This window comes from Musa acuminata, chromosome BXJ1-1 (assembly GCF_036884655.1).
Source record: "Musa acuminata AAA Group cultivar baxijiao chromosome BXJ1-1, Cavendish_Baxijiao_AAA, whole genome shotgun sequence".
In the NCBI taxonomy this organism is placed as follows: domain Eukaryota; kingdom Viridiplantae; phylum Streptophyta; class Magnoliopsida; order Zingiberales; family Musaceae; genus Musa; species Musa acuminata.
This window is the reverse complement of record NC_088327.1, coordinates 40,069,103-40,081,291: the sequence shown is the minus strand read 5'-3', so window position 1 is coordinate 40,081,291 and position 12,189 is coordinate 40,069,103. Positions and strand designations below refer to the sequence as shown.

The window sequence follows — 12,189 nt, the reverse complement described above, 5'->3', positions numbered from 1 at the left end:
ACTCACCTCCATAACGACTAATCCTTTACAAAAACAAATGATATATATATATATATATATATATATATATATATATATATATATTTCTGTTTCTTTCACAATGTCAATGCATCACATTAATTGGGGATATGACAAACTGTATTGTTTGATGGTGATTGATCTTGCAGGTGAAGTTTAAGGTTTCCACGTAGCCAATGCAAATTCTACGCAAGGTTTGGTAAATAGATAAGGTAGTAAGGATCGTCGTTTCAGAACCTTTCGATTTTTGCATCGCAAGAGTAGCCATCGATCTAACTTAAAGACGGGATAGATAAATATTTTAATTTTTATGATTATTTTTTATTTAATATCAAAAACTCATCACGTTAAATCCCAAGTTTTCTTGGAATGAATCTAAGCAGTGGCCATCGTTGGTGGAGAGGAATCAGTAACCTCGTCTTCTCCAAATGTCAGTCCTGAGCTAAGGATGAGATTAATATCGGTAAGAGACGCATGATTGGATTGAGGTGGTCATGGTGTGGAGCACAATTGAGTTTGGCCAATTATGATCTAACTCGATCTCTATCTTTTTCAAGAAACAAAACTATATTACTAAAATTTGACCAAAGAATACATCCTCTGTTTGTGAGATAGAAAGCGAGAAAGTAATATAAAGAAAAAAGAAAGGTTAAGGTTCATTCTAACCATAAGTTTTTATGGTTTATTCGTATCTAAAATAATTTATATATTTTTAAAAATATAATATATAAATCTCTACCTTCAAGTCCGAGTTATAATATGTTAAAGTCATATGTTGACTTATAATAAATTAATAATATAATGATACATATAATTTAAGTTTAAAAAGGGTTATGGTCTATTTTAATCCATATGATTTTTGTCAAGGATCATTTAAGCCCTTAATGTTTACTTGTGTCTAAAATAATTTTTATATTTTTAAAAACATAGTATATAAACCCCTTTCGTTAGTCTGAGTTAACGGATATTAAAGTCTGTTTACGTGGTATACTAATTCGTAATAAATTATTAATATAATAATAAGTATAATTTAAGTTTAAAAAATGGGTTAAAATTCATCTTATTGAGAAAAAGGAAGAAAAGAAAGCGATAGAGGCCATAGTGATGAACAAAGGTGGAGTGGTAGAAGTACGAGAGGTTAGAGACGAGGGAGAGTTGAACCGTCTTGATGCGGGCGAGGGCGCAAGAGAGGATGAGGTTGAGGCTTTTGCGTTAGCAGCACGCACGGTGAGAAGGTTCTATCTACTCTCAGCAGTGGAGAACATGGGCAGCTTGGCGGCGCCGCTACTCTAGAAAGAAGCTCGAGGAATCTCTACATGAGGAGGAGAACATCGTGAAGGATGGCGCTTCTACACCCCAGCCTTGGTGCGACGATTTATTGCTTCAAGGTTTGCGGTGAATGCATCAAGTGCACCGAGGCGAACGAAAGACGACTCGCAAAGCCAGGTTGCATGCAGGAAAGGATGCCTGTGATGATGTTGTTGTTGCAGAAACCACCCGAACCTGACAGACTTCACCATCAAACAACAATGGTGTGCACATCCTTTCTCTCCTGCAACCTTTTGGTTGTCCATCGCTGTTTAATTTTCACAAGGTGGTTTTTGGCTAATATTGGTTTCTCTCTTGAAACACCAAAAGGCTGTATGTATTCCTGTGGATTGTTGTGGTTTATTCTATGCTTATGGTCGCATGAGTCACACGTCAAAAATGATTCATTCATTCATGACAGATGCCATGTTGTTGACATCTAACATGTATTAAGATTAATTATACTATCATCTCATACATGTCGTATCTACTTCTCCACAAAGAAACAAACAAAAAAAAATGACATTTGATATAGAGAGGGGTCGAATTTATATAAATTTTTACGTACCCTACTTCTCTCACTTTTTATTTTCTATTGAAAAAAAAAATCATGAACTAGATTTATCGTCATAATTATCTATTAGTTTTAGTAAAAAGGTCGAATTTATTGATTATTATCAAGAGTCTTTAAATTAGTCGCACGATGAGTTTCTCATACCACTTGTACTCCTACTTTAAATAATATAATAACAAAGTTATAAGCTCCAATTATTTACGATCGGATACATAGATCTTTTGTCGAAATATATAAAAAGCTATATGCTTAGTTAAGTTCAGAGTATTTAAATCTTTATTTATAGTTTATATTAAATTTTTTTAATTTTCCTTTCTCTCCTCGTAATATTGATATTAATTATTTCACATTTTTTTACTACCATATCAGGAGATTTTCTCATCACATGCTCATATCATATTAAATAGCTTTCTCTCATCTTATCCTCTATCAAAGCGATACCTAGTTGTTTATGAATAAAAATATTATTTTTCTATCTTTTCTAGTAACCCACTCATCCATCTCAACATTCAGATCTCGACAATACAAACTTTATATAATTGCTTAAAACTCAGATCGTTATAAAATATTATTGGTCTCAAAATTATCTTATGTAAAGATATCCAATGATCAAATAAGATTCTTAACGCCTCTCACTATTTTAACTATCGTATTTTACTCTATGAATAATATATTTATCGATCTCCTCATTTTGTTGAATAATTGATCTAAAGATATTCATCCATCCAATTTACTTATATTCTCTTGTCTATTTCTAAAATCACTAAAATTATATTATATAAATTTAGTTTTAATCCTACATAATATAAAAACCTTTAGTTTCTAAGAGATATCTCTCAAGTTTATAATTAATTCAACTTAAGCACTCATCAACTAAGATAATCTCATCAACAAATAATATACATTAGCATGGTCTACTATGTAACGTTTGTAGCTACATTACTATACATATCTTTAATAATATCAATATAGTTAGTAGATACATCAATATAATCTCTAGGAACTCTAGACTTTCTTTAAATCAATAAAAACCATATGCAAATATTTCTTTTTCTCCTTACACATTTTTATTAATTATCTTAATAAATAAATAGTTTCGATGGTTGAACTTCTAAGCATAAAACTAAATTAATTTTTAGATATATGTATGTCTTATCCTACTTTCGATAACTAAAAATCTCTTTCATTATTTATTATGTATCATTCTAAATCTCATGATTTTTTAAATAAGTTAGTTAACTAAGCTACTCTATTGCGCCTTAAGCTTTTTCAAACATTAATAAGGATACTATCAACCCCACACTATCTTTAATCTTCTTTAATATATCTTTACTTCATTAGTTCTAATTTTATAAATAAATTTATGATTATTAAATGTATCATTATTATTTATTATTAAATCTAAGTCCTACATAGAATATTTATTAAATAATTTATAAAAATTATTTTTGCATCTTCCCTTAATCTCATTATTATTAACAAGTATTCTTTGATCTTCAATTTAATGCATCCTATATTACTTAAATCCTTACACTTTCTTTTTCCACTTTTAACAATTATATATATATATATATATATATATATATATATATCATCTTTCGTACCTAATTTATTATAAAAATTATCATAAGCTTTACATCTTATCATACTGATCATTTTTTAGTCTCTTTTTTAGATTTTTATATCTTTTAATTTTTTTATTTTATAATTTTATTAATTTTTAAAAAATAATTTTTTTTGTAAAAATTGTTTTTGAACTTCCTTGCACTACCGCTAACTCTTTTTTAACATTACATTTCTACATTTAATTTCACCAAAAATCTTATTTGTAAAGCTCCTACTCATATTTTACATAATCTTTATAAAAATTAAAAAATATTTATAATTTTTTTTTAAGCTTTGGATATTCATTTAAATAGATATTTAGAGTGGCCATTGGTACATGCACTCCTACCTACCTACATGAGAGTCATTTGTCATTGGATAGATAGTGAGTAGATCATATAAAAAATATATTATTACTTTTAGAGTCAGATGAATGACATACAAACCATAATGTGTATGGAACGATAAAAATGATCTTAGAGGAATATTATTTGGTTTTAAAATATTTTCTATTGGTTTTGATAATGCATCGACAAATATTGTTGTGGGAAACAACTTTGAGCCGTGGCCTCGGGGCGACGCGGCTCGGTTCGAGTCCGGACGACGGGGATCTCCTTGGGGCGTTCCTCGAGCCCGCTGAGGTGGTCGGGTGCAGTGTCCGATCAGGATGGTGTAGCCGTCTCCTCCGGGCAGGAACTCTTCACCTACGCGTCCGATGGGGACCTTCGGCTTCGCACTTGCACAAAGGTCGGGCCGGGGTGCTTGGCCCGACCCCTCCGACGATCAAGTCAGATGATAGTGGAGGGGGTTTCAGATGAAGAAGTGTTTTTTGTGTATCTCCCTCCCTCTCTCCTAATGAACGAGAGGGTATTTATAGGGAAGCTTACTACTTCCTGAGTTGCCCGCTTGCAGGGGGTAGGCTAGTAGCGTCTGACGCTTGGGTTGGCGTGGCGTGAAGAACGAAGCTTGAGCAGGGTGTTTAATGTGCCTCGATCGACGTTTCAATCTGCATTGAACAGGTGCTGTCGCGTCGATCGAGGCGTGAGGCATCATCTGACGTCAGTCGAGTCTTATCATAATTACTATCCTCATCATATTCCCCCCCCCGGAAAGAAGCTATGCGTCGGTCGTTGTAACGGGAGTCCGAGGCATGGCTTCCGCTTTCAGCCGGGCTGGCCGCGTAGGCGCGGTCTCGGGGAGCATAGAGCCGAGGAGCACGACGCAGGCGGGCTGGCCGTGCAGGTGTGATCTCAGGAAGCATGGAGGTGAGGAGCTGAGGAGCCGAGGAACACGATGCAAGCGGGCTGGCCGCGCAAGTGTGATCTCGGGGAGCATGGAGCCGAGGAGCACAACGCAGGCGAGCTGGCCGCACAGGTGTGTCTAAGGGAGCATGGAGCCGAGGAGCACGACGCAAGCGGGCTGGACGCGCAGGTGTGTCTCGGGGAGCATGGGGCCGAGGAGCACGACGTAGGCGGGCAGGTTGTGCAGGTGTGGTCTTGAGCATCATGCGGCCGAGGAGCACGACGCAGGCGGGCAAGCTGTGCAAGTATGGTCTAGGGCATCATGCGGCCGAGGAGCACGACGCAAGCGGGCAGGCCGCGTAGGTGTGGTCTCGGGCATCACGCGATTGAGGAGCACGACGCAGGCGGGCAGGCCGCGCAGGTGTGGTCTCGGGCATCATGTTACCGAGGAGCACGACCCAGGCGGGCAGGCTGTGCAGGTGTAGTCTCGAGCATCATGCGGCCGAGGAGCACGACGCAGGTGGGCAAGTTGTGCAAGTGTGGTCTAGGGCATCATGCGGCTGAGGAGCACGACGCAAGCGGGCAGGCCGCGCAGGTGTGGTCTCGGGGATCACGCGACCGAGGAGCACGACGCAGGCGGGCAGGCCGCGCAGGTGTGGTCTCGGGCATCACGCGACCGAGGAGCACAAGCAGGCGGACAGGTCGCGCAGGCGTGGTCTCGGGCAACATGGCCAAGGGGTGTGGCTTGGGCGGCAGGTCACCCTAAGGGGGGCTCGGCAGTCTACGACCGAGAGATATGGCGAAGGCCGAGGGACACGACTCAGGCGGGCAGGCCGCGCTGAGGTGGACTCGGGCAGTCTACGGCCGAGGGATATGGCAAAGGCCGAGGGACACAAATCAAACGGGCAGGCCGTGCTGAGGTGGACTCGACAGTCTACGACCGAGGGACACGACTCAAGCGGGCAGGCCGCGCTGAGGTGGACTCGGGCAGTCTATGGCCGAGGGACGTGGCTCGGGCCAAAAGGCTGCCCTGAGGGGGGCTCGACAATCTATGGCCGAGGGATATGGCAAAGGCCGAGGGACACGACTCAGGCGGGCAAGTCGCCCTGAGGTGGACTCGGCAGTCTACGACCGAGGGACACGACTCAAGCGGGCAGGCTGTGCTGAGGTAGAACTCGGGCAGTCGAGGGACATGACTCAGGCGGGCAGGCCGCGCTGAGGTGGACTCGGAAGTCTACGGCCGAGCCGTGTAGATTCAGAAGGGTTTAGGCCGGGGCTAACCGTGAGTCGGGAGGAAGTCAGGTAGATACTGAACCTTCGCTCGGAAGAGACTAAGGCAGGGCTTAGATTTCTTTTCACGAGGACTACATCGGATAGCCGTCGCGGGTGCTTGACCCCTTCTATGGAGCCCGCTGTTGAATGTCGTCCCTTCTCCTTACGGCCGCCCAGGCCTCCGCCGCGATGTATTGGTTAGCCCGTTGGAGCATCTCTGGCACCGTGGTGGGGGGTCGCTCCACGAGGGACCAGAGGAATCTGGAAGGTCGCAGGCCTATCATAAACGTCTGCACTAATAGAGAGGGATGAGTGTTCGGCAAACCCCAGATTTGCGTGGCAAAGCAATCCACAAAATGTGAGAGGGGCTCGTCCTCCCTTTGTTTGAATCCGAGGAGTAGTACCGCGGAAGGCTTCGGCCGTACATAGGCTACGACGTGGAACTCGAAGTCATTGGCGAGCTGGTCGAAGGAAGCAATTGTTCCGGTCTTCAAGCCGCCATACCACGCGTGGGCCGGCCCTCTCAGAGTGGTAGGAAACGCTTTGCACATCAGGGCATTAGAGGTTCCGTATAGCGCCATTTGGGCGCGAAAAGCGGCTACGTGGTCCGTCGGGTCGGTGGAGCCATCGTAAGCGTCCAGAGAGGGGAGCTGGAAGTCCGGGGGGACTGTCAGATCCCGTATCTCGGGCGTGAAGGGAGACCTTTGGTGTGCGTCCTCCCCAAGCTCTCCCTTGGACCTGCGAACCTGTTTCTGCACCTCGTCAAGTCGCTGGCTGACGAAGCGGAACTGGGCCCGTAGGGAGTCTGAAGAGAGTGCCTCGGGTTCCGGGCGGCCGCTCGGGTTTGCCATCACTAGATCCCCGAGTGGGGTCGGTCGGACCCGAGGTGAAGTGGGGGGCTCGGGAAATGTCATGTGGGCCCGAACGGGAGCCTTGCGTTGTCGCAGTGGTTCGATCGCAAGCGGATGCGTCGGATGAGAAACAAGCGGGATAATGATTTGCACCATTTCCATCAGAGCTCGGACTTGATGGGCGAGGTCTTGAAAGGCCTCGGATGATGCGGGCGTCAATTCGGCTGGGGCGTCGTCGGGCGACGACAGGCCCGAGTCGTTAAATATCTGCCAATATCGTTCTGAGGTCGTGGTAGGGTGTTCGTCACGATGGTCTCGTGCGGGGGATGTTCCCCCGAGGCTTCGGTCAGATGTGACCTCTCAACCGTGGGCTCATCTGAGCCGCTCGGGTGATCACCCGACATTCTGGGCCCTTCCTCTAGCGTTAATCTGTTGTGGGAAACAACTTTGAGCCGTGGCCTCGGGGCCGATGCGGCTCGGTTCGAGTCCGAATAACGGGGATGTCTCTAGGGCGTTCCTTGAGCCCACTGAGGTGGTCGGGTGCAGTGTCCGATCGAGACGGTGTAGCCGTCTCCTCCGACCAGGAACTCCTCGCTTGCACGTCCAACGGGGACCTTTGGCTTCGCACCAACACAAAGGTCGGGCCGGGGTGCTTGGCTCAACCCCTCCGACGATCAAGTCAGATGATAGTGGAGGGGGTTTCAGATGAAGAAGTGTTTTTTGTGTATCTCCCTCCCTCTCTCCTGATGAACGAGAGGGTATTTATAGGGAAGCTTACTGCTTCCTGAGCTGCCCGCTTGCAGGGGACAAGCTGGTAGCGTCTGACGCTTGGGTTGGCGCGGCGTGAAGAACGAAGCTTGAGCAGGGTGTTTAATGTGCCTCGATCGACGTTCCGATCTGCATTGATCAGGTGCTATCGCGTCGATCGAGGCATGAGACATCATCTGACGTCAGTCGAGTCTTATCATAATTACTATCCGCATCAAATACCACTTCTATTCTAGAATTACAAACAGTTTCCCAACGTGCTTTTGATTATATATTTTTTAATATTAGATGTGCTTGTGAATTAATGTGAACTTAGATCTTTTAAGACTTTCCTTTCTGATTTTATAAGTTAAATGGCAAAAAGCCCAAAATATTTCCTAAGATATTTATTCCGATAAAAATTTACATATGAATTGTTTAAAGATTCTTTTGAATATAAATAATTATTATACACTTTTTATTATAAGTAATGCTAAGCAAGTTTGTTTGTTTATATCCTCGACATTAGAATGTGTGTAAAAAAAATTAAAAACTTTAATAATATAACATATAATTTGTCTGATGTTTATCATCTACTACACTTTTTTTTTAATTATTTATATTAATATTTTTAGTGTTTTAGAATAACGGGAACATGATGATGATGATTTATAAATAAGAATAATGGCTACCAAATTAAAATGGATAAAATATTTTCTTGAAATTACACATTTTTATAGAGTTTCCTACTCTAGAATAATAATAGATATGATAAATAACAATATTTTTAATCTTGACAGAAGATCATGAGACAAAAATACTAATGACTTTAATGCCGTTAGAATTATAGATGAAATTAAATCGATAGGAGCTCAAAGCCTACCGTACCTTGAAAGGTTATGTCAATTCATAACATCTAAAAGGTTTGTCCTCTCGACAGGACCAACATCAAACAGTGAAAAAATTCCATGTAGGTAGATTGCCGCTATCTGCTACTGTGTTGTTCAACATTATCTTACCAGGAACCGCAAGGAGACACAATTTCACAACTGCCTAATGTTTTCTAATTAGCTCAACCGCAAGGAGTCAATTTAAGTTCAAAGAGCAAATTAACCCCGAAAACTAACACGAGTAGTAAGTAGTCCAAATAAAGTATCATAACTAGTCGAGCTACTTTTAGTATCAAGGAACACAATTTAGCTTCAATCCCCCTTAAAATCTCAGCTACAAATTCCGAAAAGCATCTGCACTGCAGCATTGACTCACCTGATCAAGAAAAAGACATAGCTGGAGCGTTACAAAAGCAATTCAAAGTATACAAGAGTCATAACTAGGCAATCAAACTCTCGGCATGTTTATCAACACAGGCATCCATATGCAGAAAAGTATCGAGTTTTGCAATTTTTCTCGCATAAGCAATCTAAATTCTTGATTTCTTAATTATCCATCTTTCTTCTTGTATGGATCTTTATTTTATGCAAGAACCATGCATCACATATAAGAAATATAGTATGCTTTTGAAAAAATATGTTTTAAGTGAAAATTATATGCTTATTTATTATGGAAGAACATAGGTTAGTTCAACAAGAACAAAGGAATGACTCTTTGATGTGACAATCTCCAGTGATGACTAGTAAAAATTGTTTAACTTAAACAACTTGATCTCTTATCATTTATTTGGATGTAACAATCTTCCCTTCAAATTGATAATTAATGATTTCAGAATGATGCATCCTATATTTTTTTTAATACTGTTCTGACAGCTTATGCTCTTAATCAGGCACAATCATTCGTAACCAAGGTAACGTGTAACTGGTTAATGAACATTCAGAGTTGTGATATGGCTATGGATTCACATATCCTGGTTCATGGTAAACGACGGTGGTCAGTCTACATTAACAAAATAACTCACAATCGAGAAAGTTGGTTCACTATTTTAGATCATGATTCATTGAATCACTGAGATTGATTAGTGCTTGGGCAAGATAATTGGTCTTACCAAGCCAATGATTATAAATTTCAATAGGTAAAACAAGAAATGCACAAAACATTACTGCTTTTATTTAGTGCAATTAACAATTTTGTGCTTTACTATTGAACTCCAGAATAGGAATATCCAAAACAGAATCTAATTATTTTTAGTTATAGTTATTTTATATAACAGTAACAGTTAAGGTGCTAGAGTCTGAACTTTAAAAATTCAAACACAGATGTTCATAATGCAAACATCAAACCCAATGTGGGGTCTAGGCAATGTTCTTGTTTCCAAGACGGGCAATGTGTCCCACTAACAATTTTGTGCTTTATTAATGGACTCTATAATAGGAATATCCAAAATAAAATCTAATCATGATGCCAATCGCCGGCAAGAAGCCTACCTTATGCAGATGGCAGTGCTGCCATCTGCGAGAGCAACAAGAGCAACAATAGTTTCTATTATTTCTCGTTTTTGCGTCAATGATTTTGACGCAAAAAGCTTCTCCAAAACACAATACACGTAGTTCAAAACCAATCATTTGCACAAATAACCTGGCTCTGATACCACTGTTAGGAATTCTAAAAGCGACATCACATGCGCAACGAAAGAACAGAAGACAAAAATCCTAAATTTCCCAAAAGGTGTTCATCATCGTATGAAGATTTGTGTGTAAAATCCATAAAACTAAAAACCACGTGCAAGACATTTGTGTTACCTAGAAAGATTGTATATCTTTAAATCCCTAAAGATTTGTAAGAGTTTATGATGAAGATCAAGGGTCCTCCTCTCTAACGATGATCCACACAGTAGAACTGCGACGACGCTCCTCAAAACTCACGGCCTACTATCTGAGGAGGAGAAAGGGGAGAGAAGAATAAAAGATGGCTACTAAGAAGCTCTAGCCTATGAGGCTTTAGTTCTCTCCTATTTATAGAGGCCCCTAGTTAACCCTAATGAATCTTATTCTATTAGGTATTGGATCTTCATCCATTTACCCAAACCTATTAGATTAATTGGTCTCTACCCAATAATCTCTTATTAGTTTTTATTGGATCTCATCCATGAGATCCAATAATACAGGAACTTATTAGATATCAAATAAGATAAAAACTCCAACGAACATCTCATATTTGAATATTTACTCGTCGCAACACTTACCATATGTGTGTGACCTTCTAAGCCCAATAATCAATATCGAACTGATTGTGAGTCATACTTATTAGAACTCCTTCGGGCTCGATGAATTATTATCTACATAATAATTCACTCGACTCATCAACTGCAGACGTACTAAACCAGTGCGCCATAGTCCCCAAACGATACAGGAAAATCCAATCCTTTGAACCTATCTGTCCTTAGCTACTGTATACCTATAGTCCATCATCCATCTAATATCCCAGAGATCATATAACGAGCATGATATTATCAGGCTCATACTGTTTCTTCTCGAGTCTCGCTCTAATCGAATTCTCCTGGAGAACTCTTTCTTTCTCAATCTAAATAACTTTGACTAAGGATTTATTTGAGCAATAACACACAGGATATTCCTCTCATAATACCAAAAACAAATAATCCTCTATCGACATTAGAATTTGTTTGGAACTTCAAAAGATGTTTCTAATGTTCTGCATTAAGCAAGTGAAACATTTCAGGGATGATATCTAAAACCCAAGTGAAAACATAACAATTTTGCGTGACAATTTCAGGAGAGATAATTAAAAAATGAATACAAAGATTGATGAAAAAAAATCATAGAGAAAGTAAATGCTGGAGAAAAACATTAAATAATAACAAGAGAACAATAAGAAAATAGAACCAAACAAGTACATTTCTCGAAATGACATTCTCCATAACAGGTGAATGTAAAAGCTCACCTCCTCAAATGTTGCTGGGGTACATGAAAACCCTGACCGTTCCACCCTGCAGATACAAAGACGAGGGAAAACCTAAGCAAAAATGTGAAATTTGGAGTACGAATTAACGCAGGGACTCGAGCCTCACCATGGATTTAGGCGGCAGATTGGATTTAAACTTGGCGCGGATGACGCCACTGTTGCCGTGGGGGCGTGCGACCTTACCCCAGATGCACCGGTACCGCGTCCCCTTGGTCTTCGTCTTCGCCTTGTAGATGTACGCCATCCTCTTGCCGCAGTACCAAGCGACTTCCTCCTTGGTGTTCACCCCCTCGATCTGGACCAGCGATGTGTTCTCGTACTGGTTCGACTTCGACCTGATCCATACATCCTCATCAATTCTCACAGAAGAAAAAGAACACAAGTCCAACTAACAACGAGGAACAAATTCGACTCCCGAGAAGAACTCGACTTGCCTCTTGTATCCGAGGATCGTCCCGCGGACGTACAGCCTGCAATCGAGATCAAACGACAGCGCAAGCAATAAGAGATCAACTTGATGAAATCGAAATGGAGAGAAGAAAGAGGTTCGGGTTTCGAAGAGCAAATCGGATTGCACCTGACGCGCTCGCCTTGCCGCCCCTTCACCATCTCCGCCGATGAGGGTGCCCGCGACCGATGCGCCGACTAAGAGCAGCCAACCCCAAGTGTGGGAAACCCTAGTGGCTGTTTCGGAGATGGG

The 12,189-nt window shown here is 41.3% G+C and overlaps 1 protein-coding gene across 1 annotated transcript; it reads right to left on the bottom strand.

Moving 5' to 3' along the window:
- Positions 1 to 8,657: 8,657 nt before the first annotated feature.
- On the bottom strand, positions 8,658 to 12,189 carry LOC135678881 (large ribosomal subunit protein eL33w-like). The gene is made up of 5 exons (XM_065192117.1): positions 12,067 to 12,189; positions 11,924 to 11,959; positions 11,596 to 11,824; positions 11,469 to 11,514; positions 8,658 to 8,882 (listed from the first exon to the last, which is right to left on the bottom strand). Exons 1-4 carry the CDS (start codon positions 12,096 to 12,098, stop codon positions 11,473 to 11,475), a joined length of 339 nt encoding a protein of 112 aa, XP_065048189.1. The 5' UTR covers positions 12,099 to 12,189; the 3' UTR covers positions 8,658 to 8,882; positions 11,469 to 11,472.